This window comes from Lontra canadensis, unplaced genomic scaffold (genome assembly GCF_010015895.1).
Source record: "Lontra canadensis isolate GAN:19392208 unplaced genomic scaffold, GSC_riverotter_1.0 scaffold27, whole genome shotgun sequence".
NCBI lineage: Eukaryota > Metazoa > Chordata > Mammalia > Carnivora > Mustelidae > Lontra > Lontra canadensis.
Genome location: NW_022631021.1, coordinates 7,458,378 through 7,474,572, shown reverse-complemented (window position 1 = coordinate 7,474,572; position 16,195 = coordinate 7,458,378). Strand labels below are relative to the sequence as shown.

The 16,195-nt window shown below is 34.0% G+C and overlaps 1 protein-coding gene across 4 annotated transcripts in view; it reads left to right on the top strand.

The window, feature by feature from the left end:
- ADGRB3 (adhesion G protein-coupled receptor B3) overlaps window positions 1-16,195 on the top strand; it is a 721,557-nt gene that overhangs the window by 406,383 nt on the left and 298,979 nt on the right. For all 4 annotated transcript variants that reach the window (XM_032864447.1, XM_032864448.1, XM_032864444.1 and 1 more), the window contains one exon: window positions 7,859-7,961. In XM_032864447.1, coding sequence (XP_032720338.1) covers window positions 7,859-7,961 — 103 coding nt within the window. The remainder of the gene's footprint in view (window positions 1-7,858; window positions 7,962-16,195) is intronic.

Here is a 16,195-nt window from a genome sequence, read left to right as displayed (position 1 = left end):
TTGTTTTGGTTTTATTTAAATTGGGGAGCTGGTTTTAAACAGTTATGAAAACTCTCAATTTAGAAGCTACATCAACTATAATTCTAAAAATGGAAAAAGGCTATAGTAATTTTAATAATTTTTATTAAACCATTAACACATCTTTACTGTACCTTATCTGATTATACTTTATTTGCACAATAAGTTCCACAGTCCTCTCCACTGATGTTTATTTGTAACACTGCAGTGCATTTCCTTTAATGTGGTAAAAAACACATATCATGAAATTTACCCATCTTAAGATGCACAGAAGAGTAGTGTGCCTTATTGTGCAGCAAATTTCTAGAACTTTTTCATCTTGCAAAATTGAAACTGTATACTCTTGAACAACAATACCCTTTTTTTCACCTTCTCCTAGCCTCTGGAGATTTTCCGTTTCTAAAACTTTGACTACTTTAGGTACCTCATATGAGTGGAATCATGCATTACTTGTGGGTGTGTGTGTGTGTGTGTGTGTGTGTGTTTGTGAGAGAGAGAGAGACTGGTTTCATTTAACATAATGTTTTCAGTGTTCATCTTTGTTAGAGCATAGGACAGAATTTTCTTCTTTTTTGGCTGGATAGTGTTCCACGATCTGTATATACCATATTTTCTTTATGATCTATCTATAGATATTTAGGCTGCTTCCACTTCTTGGCTATCATGAATAGTGCTGTAATAAACAAGGGTGTGCAAATGTCTTTTTGAAATTCTGTTTTCAGTTCTTTTGGATATACATCCAGAAGTAGATTTCTGCATCATATGCTAATTCTATTTTTGATTTTTTGAAGAATCTTCATACTGTTTTCCATAGCATTTTACATTCCCACTAACAGTGCCCGAGACTTCCAATTTCTCCACAACAATGTCAACACTTATTGTTTTCTGGTTTTTTTTTTTTTTAATTGTTTTGGCATGTTTGTTTGGATAGTAGCCATCCTAACAGGTATGAAGTATCCTGTTGTAGTTTTGAGTTGCATTTCCCTGATGATTAGTGATGTTGAGCACCTTTTCATATATGCGTTGGCCATCTCTATGTCATATTTAGAGAGATGTCTAAGTCTTTTGCCCATTTTTAAAATCCTATTGTTTGCTTTTGTTGTTAAGTTTTGGGATTTCTTTATATATTCTCACTATTAACCTGTTGACAGATATATGGCTTATAAATATTCTGTCCTATCCCGTAGATTGCCTTTTCACTCTGTTGATTGTTTACTGCACAGAAGTTTTTAAGTTTGATGCAGTACCCTTTGTTTAGTTTAGCTTTTGTTGCCTATACTTTTGGTATCATAGCAAAGCAATCATTACCAGATTCAATGTCATAAAGCTTTTCCCCTATGTTTTCTTCTAAGAGTTTTATAGTTTCAAGTCTTATGTTTGGATCTTTAATCTATTTGAGTTAATTTTCTTATATAACATGATGTAAGGGTCCAATTCCATTCTTTGCATGTGGATGTCCAGTTTTCCAGCATCAATTGTTGAACAGATTATCTTTTCCCCATTGCGTGTAGCCTTGGCACCATTGTCAAAGATAATTTGAGCCCATAAGAGAGGGTTTATTTCTGGGCTTTCTGTTCTGTTCAGTTGGTTTATCTATCACTTGTCTTTATTCCAGTACCATACTGTTTTGGCTTATTGTAGCTTTGTATTTGAAATAAGGAAACATGAGGCCTCAAGCTTTGTCATACTTTGCAAAGATTGTTTTGACTATTCATAGTGTTTTGATAATCCATATTAATTTCTGTATTTTTTTTCTATTTGTGTAAAAAATGTGTCATTGTGATTTTTGATAGGAATTGCAGTGATCTTTAGATTGCTTTGGATAGTTCAAACATTTTAACAATATTAAGTCTTCAAATTCTTGAACATGAGACATCATTCCATTGATTCGTGTCTTCTTTGATTTTCTGTCACCAAGGTTGTTTGTTTGATTTTAGCTTAAAATTCTTTCACTTCCTTATGTTCATTCCTAAGTATTTTATTCTTTTTGATTCTGTTATAAATAGATTTTTTTCCCTTAATTTACTTTTTGGATTATTTATTAGTGTATAGAAATGCAACTGATTTTTAGGTGTAAATGTTGTATCTTGTAACTTTGCTAAATTTGTTTATTAGTTCTGACAGGGTTTTTTGTGGAATATTTAAGGTTTTCTACATATAAGATCATTTCACCTTGAACACAGATAATTTTGCTTCTCCTTTGCCATTTGGTTGCCTTCTATTTCTCTTTCTTGCCTGATTGCTTTGGTTAAGAATGCAATACTGTGTTGAATAAAAGTGTCAATAGATGGCATCCTTTCCTCATTCCTGATCTAATAGTGAACACTTTCAGTTTTTCACTATTGAGTATAATGGAAGCTGTGGGTTTTTCATATATGGTCCTAACTATGTTGAGATACATTCCCTCTATGCCTAATTTGTTAAGAGTTTTTATCCTGAAAAAATGAATTTTTTTCAAATGTTGTTTCTGAAATGATCATGTTTTTGTCCTGTGTTCAGTTAATGTGGTATGTTTATTTGATTTTCATATGTTGAGCCATCCTTGCATTCTCAGAAATATTTCCCACTTGATCATGTTGTATGATATTTTTCATGCATTGGTGAATTTGATTTGCTAATATTTTGTTAAGTTTTTTTGTTTGTTTGTTTTTTGCATCTCTCTTCATCAGGAATATTGCTCTGTAGTTTGTAGTTTTCACGTCTTGTATCTTTTTCTGATTTTGGTAGGACAGTCTCATAAAGTGAGTTTGGAAGTATGTGCTCCTCTTCAATGTTTTGGAAAAGTTTGAGAAGAATTGATGTTAATTCTTCTTTACATGTTTGATGGAATTGTTCCAGCAAAACCATCTGTTCTTGGGCTTTTCTTTGTTGGAAGGTTTTGATCACAGATTCGATCTCTACCAGTTATAGGTCTGTTCCATTTTTTAATTTCTTCATGAATCTTAGTCTTGATAGCTTTTATGTTTACAGGAATTTCAAATAAGTTATCTAGTTCATTGGCGTGTAGTTGTTTATAACAGTCTATTGTAATCATTTTTATTTTTGTGGCATCAGTTGTAATGTCTCCTCTCTTCATTTCTGGTTTTTGTTATTTTAGTTTTCTCTTTTTTATTAGTTAGTCATGCTAAGAGTTGGCCAATTTTGTTGATTTCTTTTTTCAAACAACTAATTCTTATTTTGGTTGATATTTTCTATTATTTTTGTATTCCCTATTTCATTTGTTTCTGCTTTAGTCTTTATTGTTCTCTTCTTTCTAACAACTTTGGTTTTAGTTTGTTTTTTTTTTTCCTAGTTCTGTGAGATATAAAAATAGGTTGTTGACTTAAGATCTTTCTTCTTTTTAAATGGAACAATTTACCACTATATATTTCTGTCTTAGTTCTTTTGCTGTATCCCATTAGTTTTGATACGTTGTGTTTTCATTTTCATTTGTCTCAAGATATTTCTAGTTTCTCTTGTGATCTGTCCTTTGGTTCATTGATCGTTCAAGAGTATTTTAGTTAATTTCCACATATTTGTGAATTTTCCAGGTTTTTTCTTTTTTGTCTTTGATTTCTAGCTTCATTCCACTGTGGTCAGAACAGATACTTAGAATGATTTCAATCTTCTTAAATTTCTTAAGACTCTTTTTGTGGCATCACCTGTGATTTATCCTGGAGAATACTCTATACGCACTTGAGAAGAACGTATATGCTGCTGTTGTTCGGTAGGGTGTTCTTTGTATATCTGTTAGATCCAGCTGATCCTTAGTGTTGTTCATGTCCTCTATTTCTTATTGCTGTATTATGTGGTTGATATATCCATTTTGAAAGTGGGCTATTGAATTTAAATCTACTATATTTGTGTTACTGTCTATTCTTCCCTTTCATTCTGTCACCATTTGCTTCGTATATTTGGGTGCTCTGCTGTTAGAAGTGTATATGTTTATAACTGTTATATCTCCCTGGTGAATTGGTCCATTTAATAGTATTTAATGATCTTCTTTGTCTCTTATTATGGTTTTTTATTTAAAGTCCACTTTGTCCATTACAAATATGGTCATCTCTGCTTTCCTTTGGTTACCATTTGAATGGCCATCATTTTCCATCTTTCACTTTCAGCCTGTGTATGTTCTTATACCTAAAGTGAGTCTCTTGTAAACAGCTACATTCCATTTTATAGTCACTTTTTTACTCTCTTTAGGATATGGTTTATATACATGAAGTGCCTTAAACCTTTATAATAATTGTGACTAACAATTGTGTTATAATAATATTATATATTATAACAATATATTAATTATAAAGTATATAACATATAATATAATATAATATAATATAATATTATAATAGCAATTGTGATAACCGAATAACTTGGGTCTCCTTTGAATGAATAACTCTACACATTTTTAAATGTTTTAGCCAAACCCAACTAGCACAAATCTCAAGAACAGAAAAGAACTTTATTATTTTAGTCATGAAATCCATTTGGCTATAAGAGTTGCCTTCCTAGCAGTGAATATAAATGTGTACCCAGCCAGGAAGCATTAGTAGATCACAAAGCCTGACATGGCACATAAGGAGCCAGCTACTCACTTATGCAGATTAGAATAAATTGATGGAATAAATTAAAGATAATTTCACACGCTGTACACTTTTTAAAAAGGGACCCACTGCACAGTGTAAATTTGCTTATTTTTCCTTCATTAAGCATTTTAATGCCATGATAATGGCATTACATTTTAATCCAACTTGATCCAAAGTTTGATATTTTTATTATGTGTTTATTTAATACACTATTTAAACATGTGTTAGCACTAAAATGTGTGAAGCATAATGCAAATGAGGATATATAAATGCTAGATACAAATCTTGCCCTCATTGGACTTATAATCATGCAGAAGGAGACATACATATCATTAATAGATGTTGTGCTAGAGATTGTTACATATTAGTAGGACAGGTGGGGGAGAGTACTCACGTGAATGTGCTGAGAACATCCATCTGCATAATTATATTGGCATGCATCCTTTCGCAGTTGAATTCTAAATAAGTTCACACACACAGCAGAAGTCATAGGGTGGGCTTTGTCTTCTAGGGGTCATCTCTACAAGGCAAGATGAAAAGCTGGTAAACCTGACCCAGAATAACATACCCTACAGAAGGCTGCTCCTCTTAGCCCCTTTGCTTTCTATACCCCAGTTTCCCAGGATCAAAATTCCCACATGCCCAAACACACAAACAGAACTTCATAAATATCTTGACAGAATTATAAATTCCTGTTCGGAATACTCACATCTGTATTTTCCAGTAAATAAACCACTTAGGCAACTTTAAAACAATACAAAATGTTTGTATACCATCAAATTTAACTAACATTTATGAAATTAAATTTAGCAGTTGAGCTAAGTTAACAAGGGTTTTATTTATAGCCAAGAAATGAGATTATAAATAGAACCAGAATAAAGAGGCAAAATGAATTAAAGTGACATGTAAATATTTTTATTTCGAGGTAACCAAACCAGAAATCAAACATATTCAGGCTAATTTGGGAAAGGAACTTGCGTCTGTGTGCTCAGGGCTGTTCCCTGGGGGAAACCTCCATAATTTTTTTGGTGGCAACAGACAAACATTCTCAACCCCAAGTTATATACACCTTGTCATTCTCTGAGAATCCTGCTAATCTGCTAATATATCTGCTAATATAATTAATTGCCCAGCATCACCTCACAGCTTTGTTAATTCCATCTATTCTCTCCTGATCCCCTGAACACTTTTATTCAGAGAAATAGGGAACAATAAACTTGCAAAGGGAACTTGGCATTTAGAGCTTATCTCATATCATTCTCAATGCAACTGACCTTCAGTTAGTATTAAAGGAAATAAAGTACAGTTAACTAGCCCTCTCTGTTTGCAGCTACCTTCCCCTAAGAAATATAAAGTCCAATTTATACTTAGTTGTTCTTTACTTTTTACTGTTAGGCCAGATACCATGAAGCCTCCTGTTTAAGAACCTGTTACTTGACAGTACTGAATACATGAGAGATGGGCTAAAAGATGTTATCCAACACAAAATATGTTTATAGTTCCTGTATTACTAAATATAGTAAATTCTTCACGGTGGCAGAGTCAGCATTTTTTTTTTTTTCTGGTGAAATATCAGGCAAAGACCATCCCATTAGAGAAAAGATTTTCACAAAGAATGTGAGGTTCAACATTGTTCTACAATATTTGAATTATACGCTTTTGATGGGATGGCCATTTTTGGAAACAGTGTGACATTTATGCAGAAAATTAAACATGCTTTTACCACATGATCAAGCAGTTCTACTCCTAGGTATTTATCCAAATACCTAACATACCATACCAAAACATATGAAAACACATGTCTATGTAAAAAGTGTGTATACCAATTATTCATAATAGCCAAATATGAATAGTACTAGTTATAAAAGTTAAAAATCAGAAGTAACCCACAGGTTACTTACTTAATTGATGAGTAGGTCACAAACTGTGTTATAGCCATATCATGGAATAGTACTCACCTATAAAGAGAAACAAAATGGATGCATCTTAGAAACATTATGCTAAGTGAATTAAGTCAAACACAAAGGTCTTTGTACTGTTTGATTCTATTTAAATGAAATTCTAGAAAAGGCATGATTATAGTGGCAACATATTTGTTGTTGCCTGGAACCTTGGGAACAGGAGGGGATCAGATGCAAAGAGCTCAAGAAAAGTGTTTCAGGGTAAGGGATCAGTTGTCTATCTTGATTTGGGGTGCTTGTATGGTAGTATACAATTACTAAAAGCATTAAACTGCCCCCTTAAAATTGGTCAATTTTATTATCTATAAATAACACTTTAAGCAACAAAAAAAGAGGGAAAAATTAAATTACTACATCTCTGATACCTGTTACAAATTCCCCAGGACATTACCTGTTCTGTGGAAGGACATGCTCTGTTGTTTGTTTCAAGTCAAAAAGAAGGGGTGGAAGAAATATATATAGCTAAAAGCATAATTCAACTTTAAATCTCTAAATAAGAGGTGATGTGTGGCATTTTATACATGTTAAGTAAAAACCAATATGTACAAGAAAGAGTTGCCTCCGTTTTATGTTTATGTTTACGGATAATTTTTGTATCTTGTAAATATATTTAAAACTTCTTTGCGAGTGAACTGTAATTGGTAAGATATTTCAAAAGGCAAATGTATTCCTTACATGGAGCATATTGAGGTAAAGAAGTGGCCTGTAAGTCTCTATTGCTGAAATGAATGATGGTCAATGTTTAGCAACAGCATTTATTTATATTTCAGCTCTGCTTGTTTTCATGCTAAACCACATCCCAACCATTCATCTTAATGAATTTTGAGATAGTCTAAAAAACGCCAAGATAGCACTTTATAAGAAGAATATTTGGTCTCCTAGAGAATAAAACCGTTAAGTCCACCTTGAGATAAATGGCTTATATTCATTTAAAGATTGCCTGAAGGTTTGAATTCACAATCCATCTCTCTTGGAGGTGAATCAGATTTAAGGAATTGAAAGCTTGTCAGTGCTGATGCTTTTTCATCCTCCCTGCCTCTAAAATGGTACAGTCAGCAATAGCTTTCCCCTCCCCACAAAGTTCTCTTGTTCCAGATAGGGTTTGTTTATAAGAAGAAATGAACCATAGCTTTCCATGAGAAGTTCTTTAGTATGATGCTTTAAATCCGTTTGCCCAGTTCCTCTGTTTTCCTTAAGATAAATTAGGATACCTTTATTTATTTATTTAACATGCATCCCAACATGTACCGAGCAGTAGGAATTCATACTTGTCATCCATGCTTTCTCCTTTTAATCAAAATTACTCTTTTTCAGAAATTACACTGTCGTTAATTCCAAAATCATCGTGGTCACCATAAGGCCTGAACCCAAAACAACGGATTCATTCCTGGAGATAGAACTGGCTCATTTGGCTAATGTAAGTATCATCCGTGTGGCATTGAGTTGCGTATAGTATTTACCTTTAAAAAAAAAGGTTAACAGTCACTCACTTGTTTAGATCAGAGCACATTTTTCTAGACTTTATTTAGGGTTGTAAATGAAGTAATTTGTCATGAAGATATATATTATATGGAAACAAAAGGCCAGGAAATACCAAGTGATGTGCATGCATTTTTGATAACTCTATTTCTGGTGACTATGTAGTTTGAAATACTATTTTTATCAAGTTTTATAAAAATGTAGAATTTTGTTTTAAAAAGTGCCAGATTACCCTATGCTTTTGTCTGTAATAAAATTCCCTTCAGTTTATCTAGGATAATAATTATTAAATTGTTTATCTATGTTCACATCTTTATTGGACACTGAGTCAAGCAGTGGAGGAGACCAAGATGAATAAAAACTTGTCTCACCACGTGGTGGGGGAGACTGCCACGTAAATATGTAGGTGTAAGATACATGCAGCAATAGAAGTCATAAACATAATACAAAGGTTAGTAATTAACTTCTGAATACCCCAGAGTAGGAGAATGGGTGGGATGCCATTTGATAGTGCTGGGTCAAGGATCAGGGAAGACTTCTTAAAACTACCTGGGTACACCAGTAATCCAAACCTGAACCTCTCATTCCAGAATGACAAGAACCCTTTCTTGAATCCATCCAACCACAACTGGAATCCTTTAAATCTTGCTCATTCCTTCTGTAGAAATTTAAAATTTCTTATACTTTACACATTCACTTAAAATGCTTCAATCACTGATCAGTAAGGACAAGGAAAGTGATTCCTATTAAGGCTTTGCTGATTATACTTTGATACTCCCTGTATTAAAGTGAGCCACTCTCATGTGTTGCATTACACAGTTTTTTTTTAATTCCTTGCAAAATTTCTGTGAAGCTGACCTTTACATACAAATAACAGAAACACAGAATGTCATCTTCCCAAATTGATAAATTTAATGAATGGCAAAACAGAATTTATACTCAAATCCTTTGGTTTACAAAAACTAGGTATTCTCTCCTATTTTATAATTTCTGGTTTCCAAAAAGAAAACCAATTTTGGTTTTTATAAAAAAGTGACAATTATCTTCCCTGCAAACCACTTTTTTCTAAGACGCTTCAGGCTTCCTAGATTGTTTAATGAAATTCTCAAACCTCTTAGTAATGACTTTTAAACATTACAACTAATGCTTAAACTATTGGATCTTTTTCTGCTTTTGCCAAATGTGACCATACCGGTTCTACTTAATTTCAAGAATGTGTTTTATTTCTATAAAATCTACCTCCTTTATACTAAGAATAATCTCATCTCTACCTAATCTCATCACTGCACTGAACACTGGGAATTCCTTTAACATTGCTTTTGAGTAAGAACTTATTTTTTGTATGTTCAAAATTTGTTTAAAAATATTTATTTACTTGTGTGTTTGTTTTTTATAGTTTATTATGATAATGTCCACCAGTTATAAGCATCAGTGAAAAATAGGAAGAGATTACTAGTTCCCAAAATTCTTTGCTAAAAAGAAAAAGCAATACGATGTCAGAGTGAATATCATATTTCTTATGGAAAAAACACTTATGTAAGTGGACATCAACAAAACTTTCCTAAATAAAGTCACTATTGAGAATTTAGAGAACATATTAATTAAATGGCATTTTTTTAGAAGTTGAAGAAAGAGTAACCCAGTAACCTCAACAATAGTGTTGATGAAACCATCTCACTAATGTTAATTCGGTAAAACTATTTGAAATTAACAGATTTAAGCTTTGAGTCAAATTTCTCTTTTGGGGGGATGTTCTGCCAGCCAATTTACAAAGGAGATAAACCATGTACAGAAAATTACTTTTTATCTATGAAAACCGGAGTTTATCATCAATACATTTTATTAAGCACCAGCTAGACAGTTAGAGGGACAAGGAAAGTCAGAACATAAGAATGAGATAATTATCACAGGTCACTTAGAACAAATTCTCTCTTTCAATATTTTGAGCGTATGAGTTGACCAGATTTTTGAAACAATATAATCTCCCCTCTAAAAGACATCCATTCAAAAGAAAATAGACAAATCTGTTGAAAGGGGTTCTGAGGGAGAAGGAGAGGAAGAAGAAAAGCTTACGCTGGAGAAGAAAATATTGCCAAGTCTTCTCACACGCTTCTACTGTCCCCTTGCTTGCAGTGCCCAGCTGCCCTCAGAGGCTAGCCCAATTAACCGCTACAAAATAGAGCTTCTCTGGGTGGCTGGATCCCTCATTTCTCCCCTTTATTTTATAAATACCTTTCACAATTCTTCCATACAATACATATAGTCCTTGGTCTCCTGTTTTGAATTTCTAATGCTTATCACCCAAATTAGAGTTTGTAAAATACTTTACTACTCAATGAGGGAAGGGATTCTTAACTGATTTGTTGAGTATCCTAGTATTTATTACCAATCTTATAAAAATATGCTATATATATATATTAATTTTAGCTTATTTCCATGGCAGAGATCATCAAAGAGCCTATAGTGAAATATAATGTCCTTCATTAAATATGAAAAGAGATACATCTTAAACATGAAAATAGAAATTGATTAGAACAAACTGAAATTTTATTATAACTATGTATATAATCACTGTTTCTGCCTTTAAAATTGAACTATTTTAGATATATTTCTAATATCAAGTCTACTTTCACCTATTTTCTTACATCAAAAATATGTGCCACACTTTCCTGAGCTCAGAAAACAGTAATGACTTGCAAATTTTATCTGTTTCATATACCATATAGAAAAAAATGAAGAATGAGAATTAATAGTTATAGTGAGTCTAGGGAAAAGCCTGTTAACATTTCCTAAACGAAATGTGTTCTTTTAAAAAGCTTTTTAACAAATAGCATTTAAAGTATGTTAAATATAATAGGGCCCTTAGGAACTGGTAGAAATGGTTGGTAGAATATGGAATCTTGAAATTCCAAATTGTATTTAGTAAAGCCAATTGCAGTTTTACCCAGCTCATAAATCATTAATGACTAAGATGCTATTCTTAGTTCGGGTTTGGGGGGCTTACGGCTTTATTGTGATGACCTCTAGATTTGGGGTCTGTAGTGCTTAAGCATAGCAATTACTTACTTTTAAAAAAATATCAAATTTGTTTTTCCAGGAAAAGAATTTTATTTTTCATGTTACTTAAGATTTCTTCAGTTGTGAGATTGATGGTTATCAATATTGTTAGATTATCTAATGCATAAGGAAAGTTACTAATTTTATTGAAAATAATTATTGAGTCCTAAATAAATATAGTAGAATGACCATATATACATGCATGCACACACACACACACACACACATAAACACACACACACACACACACACACACACACCCAGCATTAAGTTGTCTTGGATCTGACAGATCTGAACCTGCTATGGCTTTCCAAGGTGGATAACATCTCCATCTTTAAAGATGAGTTAGAAGAATAAGAAATTAAATGCATTTTAGTTAGTTCATGCTCTATCAACTTTGTTAGCCTGAAGATAAATTCTTTTGCCAAATGTAAGAATATTTTTATGTAGTTCCATTTCTAGTAGAAAGACGGATTGGACTATGCTGGCCGGCAGTCTGCAGTCTTGCCTTTCTTTTTATTTCTTCCTCTGAGTAGTGACTTGTGCTGTAGGTAACATGATACTGCTGTTTTTCAACATTGAAAAAAAATCCACAGAATTTATTCGTAGTTCTCAAATTGGTCATATTCACACACACACAAAAAGAAAAAAAATCTCATGGGAATTTGGGCTGGTAGGTTTTGTTTTCTTTGCCATATTTGCTTGCATATGAACAGGATCAAGCTAACAAATGAAGGAGTTTGTGTTATGTGTATACACTAAAACTAATCATGAGCCACAGCCTTTGTAAATCATAGCTGAAAACACAGTGGAAGACTGTAATGAATATGCGTGTTAACCCTTAGATAAGCATGAGAGACAACGAAGAGATTTCAGCACTCATCAGTGAGTCTTTTACTGAATATCAATGGCTGATAACAACCTAGGAAATTAGAAATCACTTGGCAAAGCTTAAGAAAGTTGAGTCTGTGCATCTATAATTTCTACAAAGGGGTGTTTGTATCCCTTTACTTTTTGAATTACTTTTCTACCTAGCTTTTGTTCGTTTGAAAGAGATTTCTGATTTCTTTTTCCCCCTACTTAAAGCTCTTGGTAACTTTTTTTTGTTTTTTAAAGATTTTATTTATTTATTGGACAGACAGAGATCACAAGTAGGCAGAGAGGCAGGCAGAGAAAGAGAGGAGGAAGCAGGCTCCCTGCGGAGCAGAGAGTCCGATGTGGGGCTCGATCCCAGGACCCTGGGATCATGACCTGAGCCAAAGGCAGAGGCTTTAACCCACTGAGCCACCCAGGCACCCCAAGCTCTTGGCAACTTTTAAGGAAAAGTCTCGAAATGCTAACTAAGCAAGCAGATTGATGCCTCTGCCATTGGCAGAAATTGAGTTAGAAGTTGTTTCCTAGCTACAGTTTTGGGGTTTTTTTTGGTTGTTGTTGTTATATTCTAAATTCCTCAGTTTGAGTAAGCAACCTTCCCACTTACATTCCAAATTCAGTTTATTTTGATTCATAATATATAGTTAATATTTTTCAAAAAGATTTAGAATAAGTACACTATTTTGGAGCAGCAATTAGCAAACTTTTTCTTAGGAGACACATAGCAAATATTTTTAGATAGGTGAGCCATAACGGCTTCTGTCCCTTCTATTCAGTTCTGCAGTTGGAGCATGAAAACAGCCAGTCTATAAACAAATGGGTGTGGCTCTGCAATGAAATTTTATTTACAAAGATAGGTAGCCAGATTTGGATTCTACACTATAAAGTTAGTCAGCCCCTATATGGTACACAGACTCATGCTCCCCACTTCCTGCAAAATGCCCATGTCCTAATCTCCAGAACCTGTTGTGTTACATGTCAAAAGGGACTTTGCAAATGTGATTAAGGGTAAGGATATTGAGATGGGGAAATTATCTTGGATTATCTGGGTAGATCCAATTTAATCACCTGAGCCATAAAAAGTGGGTGACTTTTCCCTATGGCTGTGGTCAGAAATACAACATAATACTCAACTACCATTGCTAACTTTGATGATGAAGAAGAAAAGGGCCTCAAGCAAGGGGTATAGGCAGCCTTTAAAGGTTGAACATAACCCATGGCTGCCAACCAGGAAGGAAATGTGGACCTCAGTCCTACAACTGCAAGGAACTGAATTTTGCTGAAACCTGAATGAGCCTGAATATGGGATTATCCTTAGATCCTCCAGAAAGTATTGTGATCCTGCCGATTCTTTCTTTGATTTCAGCCTTGTCAATCTCTTGAGCAAGAGATCCAGCTGATCTCACCAGACTTCTGACCTACAGAAACTGTGAGATAATAAATTCATGGTATTCAATGCTGCTGTTTATGGTAAACTGTACAGCAGCCGTAGAAAACTAATAAAGCTGCATTGGAACATTGCAAAATTAATTTTAGATTATGAAGATAATATATATGTAAGCATTAATAGTGCCATTTTGAATCAGACATAATGCAATACTGATGATATATTATTCAATAAGAATTAATTAGCAACCTGAGATTAAATTCTGTCCTGCTGATTATCATACCAGCGCTTTAGGAACCTGATTAAAGGACAATTAAAGGACAATGAGATGGCAGCTGTGAAGTGGCTGTGAGATGTTAAGGAAAATCAGAGGATGTCACAAGACAGCACCACCTAGGCACATGGGAAGGGCCTTGTGGAACCAGGTGCTGGACATCAGGGGCAACTCTGGCATGTGTAGATATGTTGTGCTTTTGAAGCAATTTAGTAAAACTTCTCTGCTGGTAGCTGATAGACTGAACAGTGCAAAACACCGCTGTTGCCCTTGCCTCTCCTACAATCCTATAAAAGTATTATTAAGAAACATTGTAACATCCTCTTGGATGTAAAAGGAAAAGTCTTAAGCTGTCTGTGTCATCTATATGAAATCTAGTTATTTAACTTTTTTTTTTTTTTTTTAAGTTACTGGCCACTCCAACTCATACTTGGAGAGTTTCTGCCCCTAGGAAATCCATGTGTTTGTTGGGAGGTACACCAGACTCCTGGGCAGATGTTGTTGGAAATGATGTAATCATGTAGTAAGACACCCTAAGATACCTACATAGAGGCAATGATTTTCTTTGAAGAACACACATACAAATAATCCCTGATAGTGGTTCGACTTTTTACTGTTTTCCATATGTCCAACAGGCAGTATTCATCAGGAAATAATGTATATTCAGGTTAGTGATCTATCTCAGAAATTAGAGAAGCAAGCTGTTATCACATTCACAAACATAGTGTCATCTAGTTAATGTGGGCCAGTGAGTAACAGCAGAAGCTGAACTGAATATATGCTCTTTCTTTATGTCCAATTGAGTAGCTGTGAACTCCTCAAGAAGAGCTATGCCACATGGATGGGACTCATCCTGATAAAACAATATTCTGCATTTCTCACTTCAGTGGTCTTTATACCAGTCGGCCTTAGTGAAAGGCAGCTCCTTCTTTTCCATATTGACTGGTTCTCAATGTGAAGCTCTCTACAGAACACTCATAAATCTATCCAAAAATCCTTTTATGTCCATTCTCCTATTAAGTAAAAACACAGTATTATAGTTTCAGTGATGTTCTTTAGACTTCAGGTGTATGTCAGCTACCCTTTCAGAAGGGAAAGAAAGAAAGAGAGAGAGGGAGAGAGGGAAAAAGAAAGGATGGAAGGAAAGAAGGAAGGAAGGAAGGAGAAGGGAAGAAGGAAGGAGGAAAGAAAGAAGGAAAGAAAAAGAGAAAGTGTGTTAAAACCAGATTTAGTTGTTTTTAAATATCATTTAAAAATATGAAAATACAGAACTGTACTTACCATAACCTTGAAAAAGGATATGGAGAACATTCAACAGATCATTTTCTGTTGTTGAGTTTCACATAACCTTTTTCAACTGTGTCGTACTCCTGGGTGGTATATTACACCTTCAGGAACTATGAAGCCATTTATTTGTTTAAAGAAATACTCTCACTAATCAGCTTTTAGGGACAGGACCTCTCATAGATTTGACTATGGAAAAATTTACATCCACAAGGTCTTACCTCCTCCAGCATGCATTCTTTAGGCTTTTTTTTTTTAATGTGTTTTTTCTCAAGTAGTATTAGAATTATACGCAAGATATAAAATAGTCTTTTGTGGGGCAGGTCAATCATTTTGGAAATGTTCTCAAGAGATTCCCAAAGTCTTTTTGTACAGTTATACAATAACTAGAATTAAGCTTTAGTAGAGAAAGAAAGACAACATAAGCTTGGCAAAACCCAGGTATTTTTAATGCAATACCTTTATGTCTAAAATTTTGAAAATTAAAGAGAAACTGTGAAATGCCCATTGAACAATCTTCCTCCCATCTACATTCAAGAAGTCAATGTACAGTGCACTAGAAGATGTGACAGGGAGAGTCAACCTGGAACATCTGAGTCAGAAAATTGGAAATGTTGATATAGTTATGATGAAGTCACTGCCCTTCTTCATGCCCTTAGATGCGTTGTCTGCTTGTTTGCTTTGCCTCTATAGACAAGAGGATATATTGTTTTAAAAGGACTATGAAAGGTACAAGAAAGTTAGACCTTTCCAGACTTGGAAGTTGCGATGGCATATGAGCACTAAGCATTTGAAAGCTTGAAGAAAAACAGGATAAAGAAACCATATAATTTCTCGTGCGTCTGTCTTGAGCAGTGTTCTTCAGATCCGATGTGGATAAAAACTATGTGGATAAAAACTATTTAGAGGCAGTAATAATTAAAATGCACATTCCTAAGGATAGCCCCAATCTCGAAATATGTGGGGCCAAGGACTCTACATTTTTGATAAGCACCCCAGTTGATTCTAGAGTAGGTTCAGAGAAAACCATTGGAAAACACTAAGATAGCAGGAGTGTAGTAAGCATAGCATGTGGATTGAATTTACTCAGAATGGAATAACACCAAAGAAAAATTAGAGAAACTTGGTCTTCATTCATTTTTATTGTGACTTTACCCTTATCTTCTCTGTGATCAACTTCCTTCAGATCTCTGCTCAAATATCATCTTATGGGTGAAGGCTTCCCAGTATATAATATTGCAACTAATTCACTTCCCATTCTTTTTTTTTTTTTTTTTTTTTTTTTTTTTTTTTTTTT